Source organism: Coccomyxa subellipsoidea (assembly GCF_000258705.1).
Source record: "Coccomyxa subellipsoidea C-169, whole genome shotgun sequence".
In the NCBI taxonomy this organism is placed as follows: Eukaryota; Viridiplantae; Chlorophyta; class Trebouxiophyceae; family Coccomyxaceae; genus Coccomyxa; species Coccomyxa subellipsoidea.
The window spans coordinates 149,064-167,685 of record NW_005178021.1 but is presented as its reverse complement, the minus strand read 5'-3'; the positions used below and the strand labels follow the sequence as shown (position 1 = coordinate 167,685).

At 49.0% G+C, this 18,622-nt stretch overlaps 2 protein-coding genes across 2 annotated transcripts; both read right to left on the bottom strand.

Moving 5' to 3' along the window:
- Positions 1-410: 410 nt before the first annotated feature.
- COCSUDRAFT_49153 (hypothetical protein) lies at positions 411-9,784 on the bottom strand (the record flags this gene model as incomplete). Its single annotated transcript, XM_005643132.1, has 21 exons — positions 411-537; positions 897-1,061; positions 1,755-1,915; positions 2,301-2,446; positions 2,834-2,920; positions 3,493-3,573; positions 4,095-4,221; positions 4,575-4,693; positions 5,194-5,353; positions 5,625-5,724; positions 6,055-6,149; positions 6,310-6,348; positions 6,439-6,465; positions 6,862-7,001; positions 7,278-7,322; positions 7,475-7,532; positions 7,822-7,910; positions 8,222-8,262; positions 8,450-8,628; positions 9,047-9,109; positions 9,668-9,784. 21 exons carry the CDS (start codon positions 9,782-9,784, stop codon positions 411-413), a joined length of 2,166 nt encoding a protein of 721 aa, XP_005643189.1.
- Positions 9,785-11,660: 1,876 nt separating this feature from the next.
- Positions 11,661-18,585, bottom strand: COCSUDRAFT_45137 (cytochrome P450; the record flags this gene model as incomplete). Its single annotated transcript, XM_005643131.1, has 11 exons — positions 11,661-11,759; positions 12,142-12,240; positions 12,601-12,667; positions 12,987-13,130; positions 13,816-13,967; positions 14,637-14,783; positions 15,515-15,704; positions 16,236-16,441; positions 17,099-17,242; positions 17,931-18,048; positions 18,461-18,585. 11 exons carry the CDS (start codon positions 18,583-18,585, stop codon positions 11,661-11,663), a joined length of 1,491 nt encoding a protein of 496 aa, XP_005643188.1.
- Between the last annotated feature and the right edge of the window lie 37 nt (positions 18,586-18,622).

Here is an 18,622-nt window from a genome sequence, read left to right as displayed (position 1 = left end):
TGCAATCCAACGCTAACAACAGTGCTATGCCTATCAGGACCCCCGAAAATGCCCAGGGTTCAAGTGCGGCGCACTTGCTACCAGCCCAATAATATGGCACTCCACTATACAACACTCCATAACACCCCAGTATAAATTTGCAAGTTCTTAAACTGCAATGCCAGAATAAGAGAAAAGGCCCGCTGTTGTCTCAACAGCTGCTCTTATTTGTCCGATGAATGTCCACCGTTTATCCACTGAGGGTCACTCATGACTCGTGAGGTGACTGATCAGGCTGCCTCCTGGCAGGAAACCAGGGGCTCTGTGTTCTGTGATCAGTCTCCCACGTGCTGTACAACGCTGAGAGCAAATTTTTCTCCTTGAGTAAATGTCAGGAGAACAAGAAATGATTCCTCTTGCTTGTGAGCACATCATGGTTCGGCCTTGATGGGTGCATCAGGGATCTTGGATTCGTCAATGTCTGCCTTGAACCTTGTCTTGTGGGCTGTGTCGTCGTTTGGCACAACCGCAGCCGCGCCGCCCTTTGCCGATGCGTTCCTGTAATGCAGAGATTCAAATTCAGACTCAACTTTCTTGAGTTACAGGGATATATGCAATGCTCTCAGGGGTATATGCAATGCCCCCTTCCGAGTTGAGGGCATGCCAAACATTTAAATGCGCCAGGTGGCAGTGGTGTGACAAACAGACATTGCACTGAATTCAGGCAAGCTAGTCTCCCATCCATGCATCCCAGTTCTGTGCCTTGCGTTCCTGCACAGATTCTGAGTAGAACGAACAAGTTCACACGGGAGGTGAATCACAAAGCAGCCACAACAACCCATAGATCCAGGACAGTCCTAGGGTCATAATGCGTTTTGAATTTGAGCCTTCAAAGCTGTTTCAAGAGGAGCACGCACCGGCTGCCGCCAAAGCTGCGGTCGACGTTCTCCTGGAAGGTGCGTCCGGTGAGGACCTTGGAAAAGAGGTCCCGCGCCTCCCAGATTGGCCAGAAGGTGCCGATGATGGATGCGAGTATCAGGAAGATGAACGCCAGCACCACGTAGAAGCGGAAGTAGGCCAGGCTGCACAAACACTACTATTATTATTATTGTTATTGTTATTACTATTATTATTACTACTGTTATTATTATTATTAATATTATTATTACTACTATTATTATTATTATTACATGCTTTTCCTGTCAAGAGGCAAGGTGCGTCCTGCAGACAAGCTGCAGTTAAAGGCTGCCACAATCCTACCATTTGATGGACTCGCCAGGTTCAAGCAAGACCCAATCAACCGTGGGCACGGTGCTCAGTATTTTTACCGCCCCCCGCCAGCCGGGGCCAATGCACACACATATGAAAGCATAAATCCCAGGCGGATCTCGAAACCATTTCAAAGTATTCTGTCGGTGGGCTGCATGCTAGAGTCGATGACTCCCAGAACAGGATTGAAAACATGGAGACTGGGTATTTGTTTTCCAGAGAGGCGCCACATGAAAGCTTTAGCCTGAAGGATATATCTCCAATGCAGCAGAACTCCCAGAAGCATCAGAATCGCAAACCCTAAATAACATTACACCATAAACCGTAATTAAAAAAAAACAAGTCACAAAGCTGAGGAGACATTCAAACTCGCTGAAGCCTTGCCTTGCCTGTATCTGGGCGCTAGCGAGCTGTGAATGATTATAAGTGTAGCAATGAACAATCCCAGCAACGCCACTTATGCAAGGCATTATCGACTAATGACATTCGGCATTAGTACTCCTCACCTGAAGATGCCGGCTGGCAGCGACAGCAGCGGCCACACGAACATGGACAGAATGAAGATGACCGCAACTGCGATGTGCGTGGGCTTTCTGATGCGAGCGATCTGCGCCATCTCGGCCTCGCTCTCCACAGAGGAAGCATCCAGCGCACCGGCCTTCTTCACCTGTTGATGCAGCACAATTTCCAGCACTGTTTTCAGTTCGCGTTCCAAACCTTGGACTTCCATGGTGGTTGCTTGAGAATCCAGTCTAGGATATCAAGGGTAGGATAATATCGCGCAGAAAATCTGGCGATAAATTTATGAGCGTAGCAGGAGTGCCACAACGTGCTGCTGCAAAAAGACCAGAAAGAAAAATGGCCATGCATCCAGGCTGTTTGTGCAGACCAGGAACGCTCATCAAACACTGCAATGTGTAAGGAAATCTGCTCTTCACATGCGCATGCGCACAGCAGGATGCAGGGAATGACACGCCATAAGTTGTGCTAGACGCATGGCAGCTTTGTACGGATTCCTGAAAGGCTACGCTTTTAAGAGAAGGTAGCCGCACCGTGGATTCCGAGGTTGTGATCTTCTCCTTGAAGGCTTCCCATTGGAAGGGCTGCTTGTCAGGGAAGATGAGGCTGACAGTAATGATGATGATTAGAGAGATGCCGTTTGACACAATGTTGCCCGTCAGCAGAGGGGGATTCAGGCCTGCCGCACAACGAGAGAAGTCAATTTAAAATTCAAATTCAAACTTGGAAATCCATATTTCCAACTTTAAGTACCACATCTTAGAAAGGTACTGCCACCTGCACTGCCGGTTGCCTGTCCCGCAGTGGAAGTGAGACTTGCTAGACTCTTTCGACCCCATCCATTGTAAGAAAGGTTTATGCACGCTGAAATTTCCGCACATCAGCACTGCGGCTGGGTGCGGTGAGTCAGCTGAATGCCAGCCCAAGTGATTGAGCCTTAACATTACCCTTTTAGGGGGGCCCTTATTTTCAGCCGTTCTTACACACCCCTTGCCAAGTGACATGCGCAGTCCTGCCAGATCAGAATGTCATGCAAGGCTGATATGTGAGGAAGGGTTCTGCTCACCGGTGGTGGCGATTGTGATTTCTCCGTTCTGGATCTTGGCACAAGCCAGCCAGCCAGCAATGCCGCACATGCTGCCAAGCACGGCACCTGCGCAATTTAGCAACAAGAATTTGGCTTTTGAAACCCCAACTTCAGTGCTGCAGATCATAAACACACAATCCAATAGGGTGAGGCCAACACGTATCTGTCGGCAACCCCTGGCCTTCAAGGAGCAAAGGGATTCAAATTTAACAAGATGTAGAAACCCCCTGAAGGAGCAGGAGACTGGCTCACTGGTGGCGCCTTTGCACATGCTGCCAAATGATAGTATCGTGCATATGTTTGCGGCATGTGAATGCGGTGGCTTCAAGAGAAGGTGGCGCCTTTGACTGCAATGACAGTTTGGTCCAATAAGCCATAAAATTGTACTTACAGTGTTACTAATGCCACATAGCTGCACAGGCCCCGGATGGCAGGGAGCGGAATAAATACCGTGCACCGTGCCCGCTGTTTATGGGTCTTGCTCGGATCTGGCGAGTCCGACAAGTGGAAGCATTGTGGCAGCCTTTCACTGCAGCTTGTCTCTTGGCACCCTAAATAGAGTTTGTACTAAGAAAATATGTGTTGTTACTAATACTTGTGTGTTTCAGTAAAAATAGCGATGATTATAAATCGCGCACCGGTGACGGCTGCCGGGCCGGTACATCTCCGCCACGTCAGCAGAGCGGCCAGCGGCGGAACAGCGCCCCCCACAAACACACCTGAAATTAACAAACCCAAAATAACAATACTGCGGATACTTTTATATAAGACAGCGTACACGGAGAAGACACGGCAGAAAATTTGGGATTTCTGTTTGGTTCAAGGCGCTTTTCAAGAAGACATCTGCAGATGAACCTGGACGGCATTTGTATTTCCACGCAAAGAAGATGGTAATCTGGGAAAGCATCTCAGGATCATGAACAAGAGTACAGTGCTCTTAAACTGGGCTGGTTTGGGCAAGCACACTTTGCATGCTTCCACAATTGAAGTAATTGCACTTGCAGGTCTGCACTTCCAGTGCAGCTGTAACATGCATAATGTAGCCACAAGCTGGCCAAATAATTGCTCTCAAGTATGACTGGTGGAGAAAATGCACAGACATGGAATTTGGAAAAAATATAGAGCAGTGCTGCTGGATTGCACCTAGCCTTGGAAGCCTGGAAAAGAGAGTAAAATACATAAGGAAAATGCCATGTAGCAAAACAACAAAATATCATAGGCAAGGGCTGTGGGGTCGCACCGATGATTGTGATGAGCCAGTTGACATTGATGCTGGCGGCTTGGGCAATAGTCATGGCAATTCCCATAATGACCGCCCACACACAAACGCCGATGCGCGACACTCGCACCAGCTGCTGACCGGTCGCCTGCAGGCATGGCGGGCACTTAGTCACCTTTTAGTCATGCTTACCAATCGGCCGTGGCCGCCTGATCTTGGCACGGAAATGTGGACACAGCGGCAATGGCAGCCAACGTTGCAGGAAGAAGCATGTGGCAAACAAGCAACTCTTCAGGGGATAACTGAGGGGGGAAGATGTGGCCCAGCAGAGCTTCTTCTAGCCATCTAAAATGTGGAGCTTTGAGAAGAGCTGATGCTGGATCATCTACAGAGAGCTGTTCACGAATTGCTAAACGCGGCTGGATTTTACCTCTTCAGAATCAGGGAAACGTTAGATTATCAATGCACGGGGTATGCAAGGATGACAAATGGAAACAGCACCTCGGGTTTGATGTAGCGGCGGTATACATCAAAGGTGAAGAGCGAAGACACTGCAACCATCTCGGACGCACCAGAGGAAGTCACAGCCATGAAGACTATCACAATCACCAGCACAGCACCTGCAGAAAGAGAAAGTTTACTCAGCATTTAATTTTCTCAAGGCTGGACCGCAGTGCTAAGCGTCACTCTGCGTTGCCTCGTTCCCGATTGGACAGTGTCAAGTAAAATTCATTGCCTTAATTGCATAGCATGGGGAAATTTGCGTCTCAAGTCAACATGCAAGCCCATATTCAAGACAGGCGCGCATTTGATGCCACAGCCAGACCCACAAAGGCTTTCTGCTTTGCTGTTGTATTGCTCTCATTTTTGATGAAGGCATGCTTGCAGGACCCTAACTTAAAGCTTCCGGACCTCAAAAGCTTGTAACAAAGATCTTCCACGTATGGATCGTCCACATTTAGATTTAGGCAGAAGCCAGCAGCACTCATTGTCATGCACGAGAGGACAGATACAAGCCATGCAACTATCAACAGAGCCTTGAACTCATTCTGTTGCTTGAATTCATTCTGTCGCTTGTTCAATCAGTCTGAGAGCGCATAAAAACACCTATACAGCGCACCTGCTTTGCCGATGAGCACGTAGGCGGCTGCAGGCATGACTAATCCGCCCAAAGCTTCGTCTGTCGACACTGGAAGGTCGAGTGCCAGTGCGGCTGAGCCGAGCGCCACCGGGAGCGCAAAAACAATGCCCAGGAACAGGAAGGACGCCAAAAAGTAGCCCTGTTTACACATCCAAAAAAAATGCTCTCATTTTCCAAATTCAGTGCCAGATGGGCATTTGTTAATGTAGTAAAGGTCTTCTCAAGACATCGTTTAGTCCAGGATTGTGCTTGCTTGAGAGTCACGCCACAAATACCACAGATGCATACCTGCTGCCAAATAAGTGCACATATCACAGTGTCCCTATCTTTGTAGTTCTTTACATGAAAGCACTTGCACTGCCTCGATGTCTTGCATTCTCACTGAGTCATGAGAGAGATAAGACATGCACCTTGACTGCTGACGTGGCTCTTGCAGCGATGGCTGATTGCCAGTAGGCCTGGTCGACAAACATCTGGCTGAGAGCGGAGAAGAAGAAGATGATCTCAAACCTGCACACCACCGATGCACACTGCTCAAGCTCGATTTCACAGCTTCTTGGCGCAAGCCTTGTGCATACTTGATGGCCCTGAATTCTGCATAGATAATATTCCAATGTGCCTCAAACTTCCCAGTGATAGTGCAGGTGTCAAGGTCAATGCATGGAGGCTAGCTCCCTTGAATGCTATCGCATGCATGCGCGGGCGGACAGCACGCGTACAATGGCGTTACCTGCAGTCTGGCACCCAGGAGCCATGCACACTGGGGAAGGGTGATTCCATCAAAACAAGGGTTATCAACTGATTAACAACCAACTAAGGGAGTTAGTAACGGCGACTCACTCGAATCCGCCCAGCGAGAACATGGTGAGGTAGCTTCCACCCTTCTGTTGAGGCACGGGTAGGTTTGCTGACATCACCTGCAGCCGGTTGTACACCTGAGCGACACAATCAAGAAACAAATTCAAAATCGTGCTAATCTGCAACAAATTGGTGACTGAGGTTGCTTGTATGCACGAAACATGCAATACATGAAGTTGTGCAAGATGGATTTAGTTTTGAATTTGAAAAGTGTACGATGTGAATTTGCATGCGCACATCATCGATGCCGTTCAGCATGCCTCCCGGCACAAACACCTGCACAAACCACAACCTCTTTATTTGAACTGATTTGAAAAAATACCTACTATGCAGGTCTGCACAAGAGCTCAGATCATGCTCATACACTTGGTAGACTCCTCCCGGCACAAACACCTGCACAAACCACAACCTCTTTATTTGAACTGATTTGAAAAAATACCTACTATGCAGGTCTGCACAAGAGCTCAGATCATGCTCATACACTTGGTAGACTCCCCAGCTGGGGCCATCTAGACAGAGCTCAGGAACTGCCGGAGGGACAGATTACAGGACTGCATGCATGCATTTTCGTGACATCCACGGTATTAGACCCTGTGTCTTACGACAGTCACCAGAGACCTGGTAGTAACACCCAGAGAACATCTTGAAGTCTATTTCAAGCATTCTGGAGTCCTGCCAATCCGACAAAAAGAAGAGCAAGGGACTCTGGTCCAAGCACAGTTGAACTCCCCTGTCACACAAGGAACCCGGGAACTCTGCATAATATTTCGTGGAGCCCCTTGAACAAACTATAGGGCATGCCTTGAAGAGGAAGAAGAGGGTGACTCCATACACGATGACTGTGTGCATGTAGCTGGTGGTAAACGTGGCCTTCAGCCCGCCAATGGCAGCGTAGAAGACCACTCCGAGGGGAATCAGGAAGCTCATGGCTGCGTGCATAATCATTAGTCATGGTTAGTAAGCGCACACTGATCCTGCCAGGAGGCAAGGAGCATCTGTAGGCAAGCTGCATGCAAGAATATGCCAAAAGAATGATGCTCCATCTTTTGGACTTGCCAGGTCCAAGCAGGACAAGATCAAGCATGATGCTAAAGTGCAAGTGCATGCATGCTGGACTCTGGCTTGCACATGGTACACATGCCAGAGGAGCAGAAGCAGCCCCAATTTGAATTTTGAAGTAATTGAGTGATTTGGAGGGAATGCACCGTAGACACTGACGCCGGTGAGGGCGTTCACAGCGCTGACGCAGCCTGCGCAGTCAGCATACTCGCTCATAGTAATCAGCCCAAGTTTTGCAGTCAGGCATGCAGGTACAAATGTGTCTCAGCTTTGCAGCAGAACTGTTGCAATGTTGAAAATTGACGTTGAAGGAAAAGAGGCAAGACAGAAGTTAAAGTTGTACCTTGGAGCATGGAGAGGGACACCAGCAGGTTGGTGACCACAGCAAAGACGAAGAAGATCTGTGCACCAGTAAGTTCGAATTTGAATTCAAATTCAAAACCACTTCCAGGCTGCTCCCATCGGATAAGAACACAGCTAGATTGAGCGACTAATTATCACAGTCATAGCTTCAAACAACAGACCGAGACACTTGGAGAAAGAATTTTCAGTGCTAATATGCAGGGACTGACTAGGTGTGTCTCTTCTACACCTGACACTTTGAGCGTTTGGCTACAACAGAAACTGTTTGGGACAATAGACCAAAAACTTTCAGATACATTTTAATAATAAGAATGTGCAGGGACTTACCAAGTGTGCCTCCCGCCCCCATCTGACATACACCAGTTCCAGAAGGGTGTGTGCTTTGGGCGCCTTGTATTTCAGCTCAAGCGCCACCACTGCACAGAGGAGCAACAGTTTTTTTCTTAATCGAAATGTTTAAACGCCTGTTGCAGCCCTCAAAAGCAGAGCCTTCTGAAAATTCCCCTCCAGTCTTCCCTGTCAGGGCGTTTCTTCCCCAATGGCATGTTGATCCCAGAGTAGCACAGTGATGCAGGGAAGCAGGGTAGCAGTGAGCAGGGAAGCAGAAAGCTGCAAGCACACACGCAGCCTGTGCCACCCAGCAAAAGCAGGTGCTGTTGCTCTTAACTTAAATCGTGGCTGTTCGACCATTTGTGCAGGATTGAGGTGTGCAGATAATAAAACTCACCCGCAAAGAGGACAATGATGGCCGCGTCATTGACAGCAAACCTGCGCAGTGAAAGCATGTTCACGTTTGGTCAACACCCAAATAAGCAACTTTGTTAGAACTGATGATGTCCATGCTGCATGCCAATTCTATCAGAAGGCCCCTCAGATTATCTCTAATACAGGCGCTCCTATGCAGAGCACCACAGGAGGAAAACAACAGGGGCGCAAACGGTGAGTATCAGCACACCAGTAGGAGCCCGTAATGCCGTAGAAGTAGCCGTAACTGACGCTGGTGAGCAGAATGGAAGCCCATGTCCAGTGGGACACAATGTCCACCGCCAGCAGACCCGTACCAATGCTACGGCCCGCGGTGTTGAACTGCTCCGAGTTGTACACCGCTCCAGCAAACTTGATGTCTACCCACACCTGAAGATTGCACAATTTCTTGTGAACTCAAATTTGAACAATTGAATTGCCGCACTGCGAGAAGCCTGGCCCGGACTATCAAGGATAGCAGGTCCCCTGAAAGACCGGTATACTTCGCATGGCATTTTGCTGCGGAGAGCTGCGCAACAAATGTTTGGCTGGATGATCACAGGCATGAAAACCATTGCGCATGTCAAGCAAGGATCTGTGCGCGCAAGAATATAAAGTTGCAGGAGATGACTGACGGCAGGCAAAGTGAGCGCAAGGGGAAGCAAGATGCATTTGTATGGTGCCGCAAGCTAGCGGACTGCTAGCACGTGCGAAGGCGTATGTTTGAAGGTCGCTTCAGGCATCATCAGTGTCCCAGGGCCGATGCAATCAGGGCGTGGCATGGAGTGTCATGGAGCTTGCAACTCACCAGGAATACTGCCAGGAGAGCAAAGACGGCGCCAAACAAGATCACCACGATCCATCCAGCTGACTGCGCAGCACAGAGTCCAAAAGTTTTGAAATGCTCCTTGGCAGCGCCTCAAGGGCAGGTGCCCTGGGTGGCAGGGTGTAGCGACATCCCAACGATCCCAACACCACTCTCTTGAGACAGTAATGTGATGCATTCGTCACAAATACAGCATACTAAGGTTGCGGATACAAGTGGAAAAGGCACCTATGACAGTTCCTTCGAGCATGAGGAAAACCCCATCCTGCCATGATGGGCATAACGCGGTCTCTAGCCTCAGCAATTAAAGTTGGGAAGAAGGCATGAAACCAGGAGACTAAAAATCTTAAGCAAGTCAAATAGACAAACGGCGAAGAAATCCGTCAAAACACCGGCCGTGCAACCGGCCAATGCTGATCTAAACTTACGCTTCAACTTTCTGTCTAGATTTGCCGCTTTCACATCACTGAAACCCATTGTCGGCCTTTAAGTGGAGTTTTTCAGCGCACGTTTGCTCACAGATGCAAGTGTCCTGAAATACCAAGAGTTGGAGCATGGAATCACGATGGTAACAGGAAATGGAGTCCAGGCCTAGTGCATCACCTTTGGAAGAACGTAACCATTGTAATCAAAGTTCTGGTCGCCGAAAAAGTTCGTCAGGCCGTCATATTGCGTCAGCCCGAACAAGTTTGCGATAGGCGCTGGCGCTGCCGCGTCCATCCTTAACCCTCACCAGCAAGCTATGCTCGAGCAGTGCGTGTTACACGCTCTTTCGGCCCCCCAGAACTATATTGTGTGATATTGGAAGCGATTGCGGATCAAACACTTTGCATGATACTCATCTGTCCGTAATTTTGTCTTCTTCGAAAAGAACCTGTTCCGGAACCTATGTCGCAAACTCCGGAAGCTGCCCGTCCGAGAAAGTCCGAGACCATTATATTTCCGGAAGACATGCAATGCCCGCGCTGCCTGTCAATGTACTTCAAACAGCCATTTATACGAAAAAATTTGTGACATGAGGAGGCGACGTATAGGGGCATATCTTACCGTCACATCATCTGCTCACCGGCGAGAGGTTAGTGCCACCAGCACAGCGTAAGGCGTCGAATACGACCGATGGAGAGAGCTCAAATCTAATTTAAATTAATTTCTGTCGATCTATCGACGCATGCATCAATTCACAGGAACATTTCTCTAATCTCGTTCTTACTAGGTAGAGTGACAGGTAGACCTGCTCACTGGTGAGGGGATATCATCCGAATACTCTCGTGCATTTGTAATTACCCCCAGATTCTCATTGCAAGCAATCAAGGGAGAAAGAGGGAGGCAGACTGCAAGCTAGCAATTCGCAATTGTCCAAAGCGGAGGCAAGGTTTACCTCACTACTCCCTGATGCTTGGAGCTTGAGCTCGGAATTTCCTGGGCAGCTCGGCACTCTGGCCTTCTCTGCCGGTCTGGCAGGCAGATGGGAGTCAGCAATCGGTACAGACAAGCCTTTGGCGTATGCTTGGCATGCTTGGGTATGTTTGTCTCTATTGCCGGGGCCACATCTGATGCTTAAAAGCAATGTGGGATTCCTGGCTGAATTAGCCTGCATATGCATGGCATGGCATTTCCTTCGTATGGGACTTCACAAGATAATGAAGCACATTTCAAGGTGTGTCTGCAAAGACCTGCTGATGCAGTGTGATTGTTTAGGGCAAAAATATGTCCTAAATGCACTGAATGAGTCGCTATTAAGACTAGAGATCAGAAACATGTGTTGCATGCAGGTTTGGAACTGCTTACATATGCGTGCACCACAAAAAGCATTGCATCCTTTGATTACTGTCTACACTGAAACCTTCTCTGCACCTGCAGCGAACATTTATCGCACCCTTTCATGATTGACTCGACTCAAGTAGACACAGTCCCTGCACCAAACCTCAAATCATGGTGATAGCAAGTCCACGAAACAATCCAGATTGCCATAATATTCACAGTACAAGTAACATATTGCCAATATCAACCCTGGCGTTGACAGTATCACCGCAATACTCGGAAATCAACCAAACACATCATTTGCCAAGCAGCACAGTGCTCGTCCAGTGACCACAACCATGAACTCAAACCTGAGAACACAAAGTGATTGAACTGCGTCGCATGCAGTCCTCATCAGTCCTCTTCACAGATGCAGAAAGGCACACACAAAGCAACTCTCACCATTTGAGACACGGTGAAATATACAGTACGAAGTCTTCGGCAAGTACTTTGACAATCTTGAGAAACCAACCAACGATTTTCAACCCGGACAAACTTACTTGAACGGCAGGAGCTGCATTACTCTGCTGAAACCACCCGAACAGTTGTGCAGAATTGGATTCCAAGCAAGATTGGCCTGAAATAAAGCCGGTGGTATCACAAATTTTCATCTCCGATCAGCACATGACTGTGTGGTCTCAGAAATTGACACACGCTACAGCACCAAAGGATGCTCTGGACCTTGCTGTGAAGCTTCTTATAGTTTATGCCCTGGACTTCTAAAAATAGCAACTTGTTGAGGAATGGCTTCCTGGGTTATGATAATACTTACAATTCTGGAACAAGCATTGCATGCTTAGTTTGATTTGCGCATCTTGAGGTTGTTGCTGGGGTTGGGGCTGAAGTGGTTTGTGACCAGGTACTCCGAAGACTTAACCAGCTCCCAATCCCAATTCTGCATGCAGCAGCAAATGCACTTGAGACAGCCATGCAAAGATGCTGTTTAGGCACCATATCAAGTCAGAGCAGAGCAGAGGAGGTTTTCTCACACATACAGAAAGCACCATCAACGGAGGTAAATGTCACACTGTGTTCTTGGCGCAATCATTGGTTTTGCTGATTAAAACTGGGTAGGGCTAAGAGCTGCACTGGACCTCCCATGCTTCAAATTTTGAAGTTCAAACGCGGGCATTGCCTACTGTTCTAACCAAGTCTTTATGTTTTGCACAGAGAGATAGGAGACAGGAGGCAGGATGTGGCCTGAAGAGGTCTGTGTCCTGCTCAGGACTTGCGGCATGCGTGCATGTGCCGGCATGTGCATTGGCATGTGCGCGCACCTGCAGAAGACGGATCAGGAGCACGAAGAGGGTGAGCAGTGCAGTGTTCCTGCCCGCGCATGCATGCTGGGCGCCGGACTCACCCGCGCCAAACACCACCTGCGCAGCAGCGTTCCCTCCCGTCAGACTGATGACTCAGCACTTTGTTACGAAGTGTGTACACACCATGGTCAATCTCGTGACTTGAGCCCTATTAGGGCTGTTTCGGTGCAGGAAATTAATTCCTAGAGTAATCTCAACGCCTTCACAAACAGAGGAAGACCGAGACTGCCTGGTTGCAGTAACCCTTTGTGATTTTACTCTGCAATACTGAGACCACTATAATGATTCTGTGCAGGACGTTGAGACTAGTGGCACATCCAGCAGGCAATTCTAAGACGAGCGATTCAAGCTGATGTAAGGACTGCAGAGGCCCCAATCCAACAAAAAAATAAAGTTTACCCACATGAAGGCGCTCACCTGGTACCCAGTCCACACTTCGTCGGCTCCCTCGTTACGAGGCGGCAGGAAGCGCTCAGGGTCGAATCTGCAGCAGTCAGTAGTTTTACAAGATCAGAATGCATGACACAATAAATTGCCACACCACGATAAATCATTGAGCAGACATGCATCAACACGGACTTTTTTAAGTAGCTTCACATGCACATGTTTGTCTTGATATCTTAGCAGGAAGCTCCCCATAAACAGGGTTGAGGACTGTCTCCAAGCATCCTTGCTTTGCGTCTCTTTTTAAACATTATCCCACTTTCAAGTTACCTGAGGCTTAGGGTCCAGAGCAATACATGCACACCGTGAAGGCATCATACCATGATGGTAAAGATGCCTGGAACGGTTTTGAGACTCACCTTTCGGGCTCCTTGTAGACTGTCGGGTCATGCATGGTACCATGGAGTGCGGCTATGACAGTCGAGTCCTTGGGCACACGCTTGCCCTCCACCACGATGTCTTGGATGGACTGGCCCCTTACAATGTGCACTATTGGCCACCTCCTACGCAGCGAACGACAGCTAGTCATCCACTTGTTCAGCTACTTGTTGGTGGATTCCAAGTGGAACACAATAGATAATACAAGCCGCCACACAAGTGCCCTGTTGATGTGTTTGAAGCCATAAGGACATCCGGAAACCACAGAAAGAAGCCCTGAGGGCCACTTGATTACTTGTTACTGGGCAAATTTCCTGCTCAGTACGTTTCTGAGATCCCCTGCCCTTGGCACTCTTTCAATATGTTCAGCGGCGGAGACATAGAGAGCTGCCTTTTTGGCTGTGATTTTCAAAGGCAGGACAATTGCACGACGGTACAGGAATAACTGCACGCATCTTTCTTAGGCAAATTGCCGGCTATGCAACCTCTATACAAGGACTCGTCCACACATGACAGGGACGGAGGTTAGGCCATCAACAGTAGCATGCATTGCGTTCAGATACACAGCTTTGCAACAACAAAATAGAAACTTTTTTCTCTTTTTTGAATGATTAAAAAAACTTTAGCCGCCGGCTCAAAATGCACAAGTGGTGAGGGCCTCTCTGAGCACATGGAAGTAATCAAATATCCCTGTGAGGCGGTGATTCAAGGGTGCTGACAGCTACCACACAGCAGGACCTCATTTAGCACAAAAAATTCGAGATAACAACCCTTTGATCTGACGATTCAGGGGTAAGGAGGGTTGCGTACCGCAGGGCTTCCTTGAGGACTGCATAGGTGTAAGGGAGCGCCTTCATGTCGGCAAATGTGGGGGTGCCGCTTCCGAGATTGGCCGCAATCTCGGCCTTCGCTTTCTTGCGCACTTCCGGGTTAGTCGCCAGTGAAAACGCCATGCAGCCAGCCTTTGAAAAGCCGCACTCAAAATATCAGAACACCCATCCAACATATTAGAAGGCTCCGGAAGCTGCAGTAGTATGCCTTCTCATTGCCCAACTCCCCATGGCGAATGTGGAAATATGGCGGGAGCAACAATGAAAGGCCGGCCTTGATCCCTCTTGCTTTCTTGGGCACTACTGTATTAGTTGCCAGAGAAAACGCCATGCAGCTCGCCTAGAACAGAATTCACTCTCAAAAACCTGTGATAAGTTTTGGCAGTTATATTACCCAAAAAAAACTGAAAGGAAAGACATTAGTACAGTCTCCTATCTGTCAAAACAGTTACCCGCATCAGCATTTTTGTCACAAACTTCAACCCTGCATTCGACAATGTCGCCTGCAAAAGTATAGGCAACCTATTCTTGTTACTTCGAAAGAAGCACGGGTCCTGGTTTGGCTTTGCCTGAGGAATGAAGTACCAGCTCTGACAGTCTTTGGTCCCATAGGGGTGGCGTAATGGTAGTGGTAATTCTTTACTGAACCTTCTTGTTACTTTGGGTTTAGGGACTGGAACTGAAAAGGCAAGCAAGACCCAACCAGATAGTGGGCATGAATGATGCTCAGTTTTTTTAATGCCTCCCGCCAGCCAGGGTCAAGGGGCATTATAATGGAGGGGGATTATTCAGGGGACGCACCGAAGAGGTGACGCCGCCGTACGCCCCAACGCAGATCATCTGGTGCATGTCCAGCAGGATTTCCTCGTCAGGCATGTGCAGCTTCTCGGCAAGCTCCAGATATTTTCCCAGCCCCGCTCCAGGGAACCTCTTGGGGTGCGCCCGGTACTGCAGAGGCAGGGCACATGCACATCGCTCGACACAGTTGGCTTGTGAATTATTATTATTATTATTATTATTATTATTATTATTATTATTATTATTATTACCACCAGTAGTATTATCTTTATTATTATTAGTATTACACGCTTTAATTGCCAATAGGCAAGGTGCGTCCTGCAGACAAGCTGCAGTTGAAGGCTGCCATAATCCTACCCCTTGTTGGACTCGCCAGATCCAAGCAAGACCCAATCAACCGTGGGCACGGTGCTCAGTATTGTGAAATAAAAATACGAAAAAGTGTGCTAATCGCATAGGTGGGCAGGGAAGCCGGAGCACCTTGGCTGACAGCTGCAAGTCGAGTTATTTCTCTCTTTTCAGGAGGTTACTGTCATGGCGGCTTGTTTTCAAACTGACAGATTGGAGGAAATCGGCAGGAATGCTGAAATTTTCCTGGAGCATACTTTCTTGCGCCATTCCCATCTGTGACTGCAGGGCTGGCACTCTACATCAGCTCAGGCTGACCTATTTCCCGATGAGAATGAAGTCAGAAATTACCCTGGTTCATGTTACGTCCCAAACATAAGCAGGCTTGTTTTCTCTAAATCAGCCCAATCGCAAATTATGACACACAATAAGCTGCCGTTTTCCATCAGCCTTGCATTTCAGCACTTCTGTTGCAGGCAAAGCGGCATCCTGAACCCTAAACCCAAAAATCCCCTGTAAAAAGGGGAGCACACCTCTGCCAGAGCCTCTCTCAGGTACCGAACGTTGGTGGTAAAGGCGTCTTTCTGCGGCTGCGAAGCCTTGACCTTGGCGTCAAACACAGTGTAGCCAGTCTGGATGCTGCCGATCATAGCCTGCTCTCCCGCGCAATAGTCCGCCAGTCCAAAGCCGAAGAACGCCTTGGAGAGACCTCCTAGCACCAGGCTGCATGCATGCAAATTTATTATTTCCAGTAATAATTCAAATTCAACTTCAGTGGGTGCATCAATCTATTCAGGAACCTCCGCCCTTACTATTGTACGCCTGCCTAAGAGCTTGTGCAGCGTGGCCGCAAGTAAAACTTAAGTGCCTGGCAAAGATGCAATGCTCCAGAACAAGTCAAGTCCACATCACAAAGCCACAGGCATCATTGCAGTTGCATGGTATACAGCTACAAAAGTGGGCTGCAAATGTGCTGGAAGAGCTTCACGCTGCCACGATGCATTTCCTTTCCAAACATGTTTACGAGCCTCAACTACCTCTTACCATTGCCAAAACACGCAGCTACAACCAGCTTACGGGGATCTTGTCAAATGCATATCATCCTACCTAACCCAACAGTACATTGAGCTATCATGCCATTGTTCTCAGGAAATTTGTCATTACATGCTCTAAAATTCTAGGCAGGTGGCGACTGCCAGGATCTAGCAGGGGCACCACATTGTGCTATCAGCAGCCCGGTCAAATCCTGCGCACCTGTTGATGGTGTCCCACAGAGCAAACTCCTTGCCGTCGGCGCCAAGCCCCTTGATGGTGTCGATAATCCCCTGATCGAGCGCCTGCAGATATTGCTCCACAGCCGCGCGCGAATCGATGCCGGCCATGAACTGACTCTTGCGTTGCTGCCAGCCCTGCTCGGAGTCCAGGGGCGGAACTGCGTAGTGCGGGTTATACTGGTCGTCCTGTTTAGCAAATATTATATGCTATTAGCAAATCCTTTTTAGCAAATATCACTATGATGTTATTAAGGATATAGACTCAAGAAGTTATGGGCTGCGCCCAGCCGATCTCACTGTTCAGGGGCAGGATTGCATAGTGAAGGTTGTACTCGTCGTCCAGTGCATGCAATACTAAATTTACGGATTTTGAGTTTGGATTAGAGATTTGTGCGCTGCTCCCAGCCCAGCTCACTGGCACAAATGGCGTCGCATAATGCGGGTTGTACTGGTCGTCCTGTACAGATCTGAAACATAAAAAATCTGCTCTGCTGTCAGCCCAGACTACTGTCAGGGGTGGCATTAGGGATCGGACGTTGTACTGGCCGGCGTGTTCAGGCGTCACTCTCTGGTGTAGACATTATTACTACCAACCCCTATCACGGGAAGAAGGTTGAATATTCTCCCCGTTGCGCTGCCAATGATCTCTTCTGGAGGTGCTCCAAGGTTCTTAGATTTTGTCTTGAGACGCCTAGAAGCCTTCTAATGACGCAGGTAACATGCAGCCATGAGAGAACTGAGGGCATGGGCTCGCCGCAAAGCAGTGCAGGAAATCTGCAACGGGACAGCAGATTCTGCAGGTGGACTTGGAAAGGATTGATTCAGGGGGCGTGCCTTGATGACCCATGCGGCCTGCTCCAGGTTGGCGGACATGCCAGGGAAGCGCTTGATGTTCTTCTCGTCATAAAACGCCTTGAGCCCAGCGTCGCCCGCCAGGCCGTAGATGGTCGCTCCAAGAATGTGCGCCTTCCACACGTGGCCGTGCTTCTGCGCGCATGCATGCAGATCTCAGATATTGTTATGTTTTGAAACCCCCACAGCTTCATCCACATTTGCAACCCAATGTGTGCAATCCTGGAGGCCAAGCATGTGCGCCTTCCACTTGTGGCCGTGCTTCTTCGCACATGTATGCAGACCACCTCAGCCAGCTATGAACTAATAAAAATAAGTATTACACGCTTTATCTGCTGACGTCCTGCAGACAAGCTGCAATTGAAGGCTGCCACCCCTTGTTGGAGTTGTCAAATCCAAGCAAGACCCAACCAAGCGCGGGCACGGTGCTCAGTAATCAAACCGCGCCCCCGCCGGCTGGGGCGCATATGAAAGATGTCAGTAATTGCAGTACGTTCTCAGCCAAATGCCTCTTCGTTACTGCACTTGAAAGAGCCTCCCCAGGGTCTCAATTGCAAAACATCTGGGCATGTGCATGCTTGGAACCCACGCAATGGCCTCTTCTGATTGGGTTGCTAGGAGGACAACCGCAGAAAGCAGGTTCAGATCTGTTATATTGCTGTTTGTGCCTGTTCGGCGCGGTGAGGATGCGCCACGTAGAGAGTTTCTTCTGGCCTCCTTTCCCAAGCAATGACTGCCAGACCCTCTGTAGTTGAAGATGCCATTGTGTGAAGCGTGTACCGGTATTAATAATTGGGGGAAAATGGTTGAATGGAGAGCACACTTGCACTGCCTTCCGGGTGAAGTCTGAGCCATTGAGCAGGAAGGAGATGCCGATCCAGCTGGCCACGGGGGGCTCCTTCGGTTCGTCCAGGACGGCTGCTGGAGTCGTGGCAACACACCTGTGGCAAAACAACAATTATCGTGGGTGCAACTTGAGCCTTGGGCCCTCCTTTGACCTTTCGCTTCTCGATGCTGGTGTTGCGAAGTGAGTGATAAAAGACACGGACTTCACGTGAAGGAGAGCGTTCAGTAGCCAAATAGGCGCAATATAATGTATTTTCGCGGAAAACCAGGTCCCAAAACGGCTGCCAAAAAACCCGCACTTGGTGCACTTGAAACCTATCCGAGCAGGTTGGGGGTGACATGATAGTGTAATGCATTGCGACTCGGCTGAGCGAAGCCAGACATCGCATATATACGTAAATGAAGGTGCGCTAGCTCCTCTACCAGGTACAATCGCGCCACACAAAGAGATATTGGGCAACGAAACCGAGGCATGTACGACAGCATAAACCCAGACCGCGCACTTACCTGATGGAAGGCTGCAATCGGACCCTGCTGATTGAATTGGCAGCACAGTGACGCCTCACACGAAGCGTTGGTACCGATCCCGACAGGCACGGCTTTGCCCTGGTCTGCAGTAGTTGCACCCTCATGTCAAAGAGGTGGATGAGGCACCTTAGTCAATCGCAG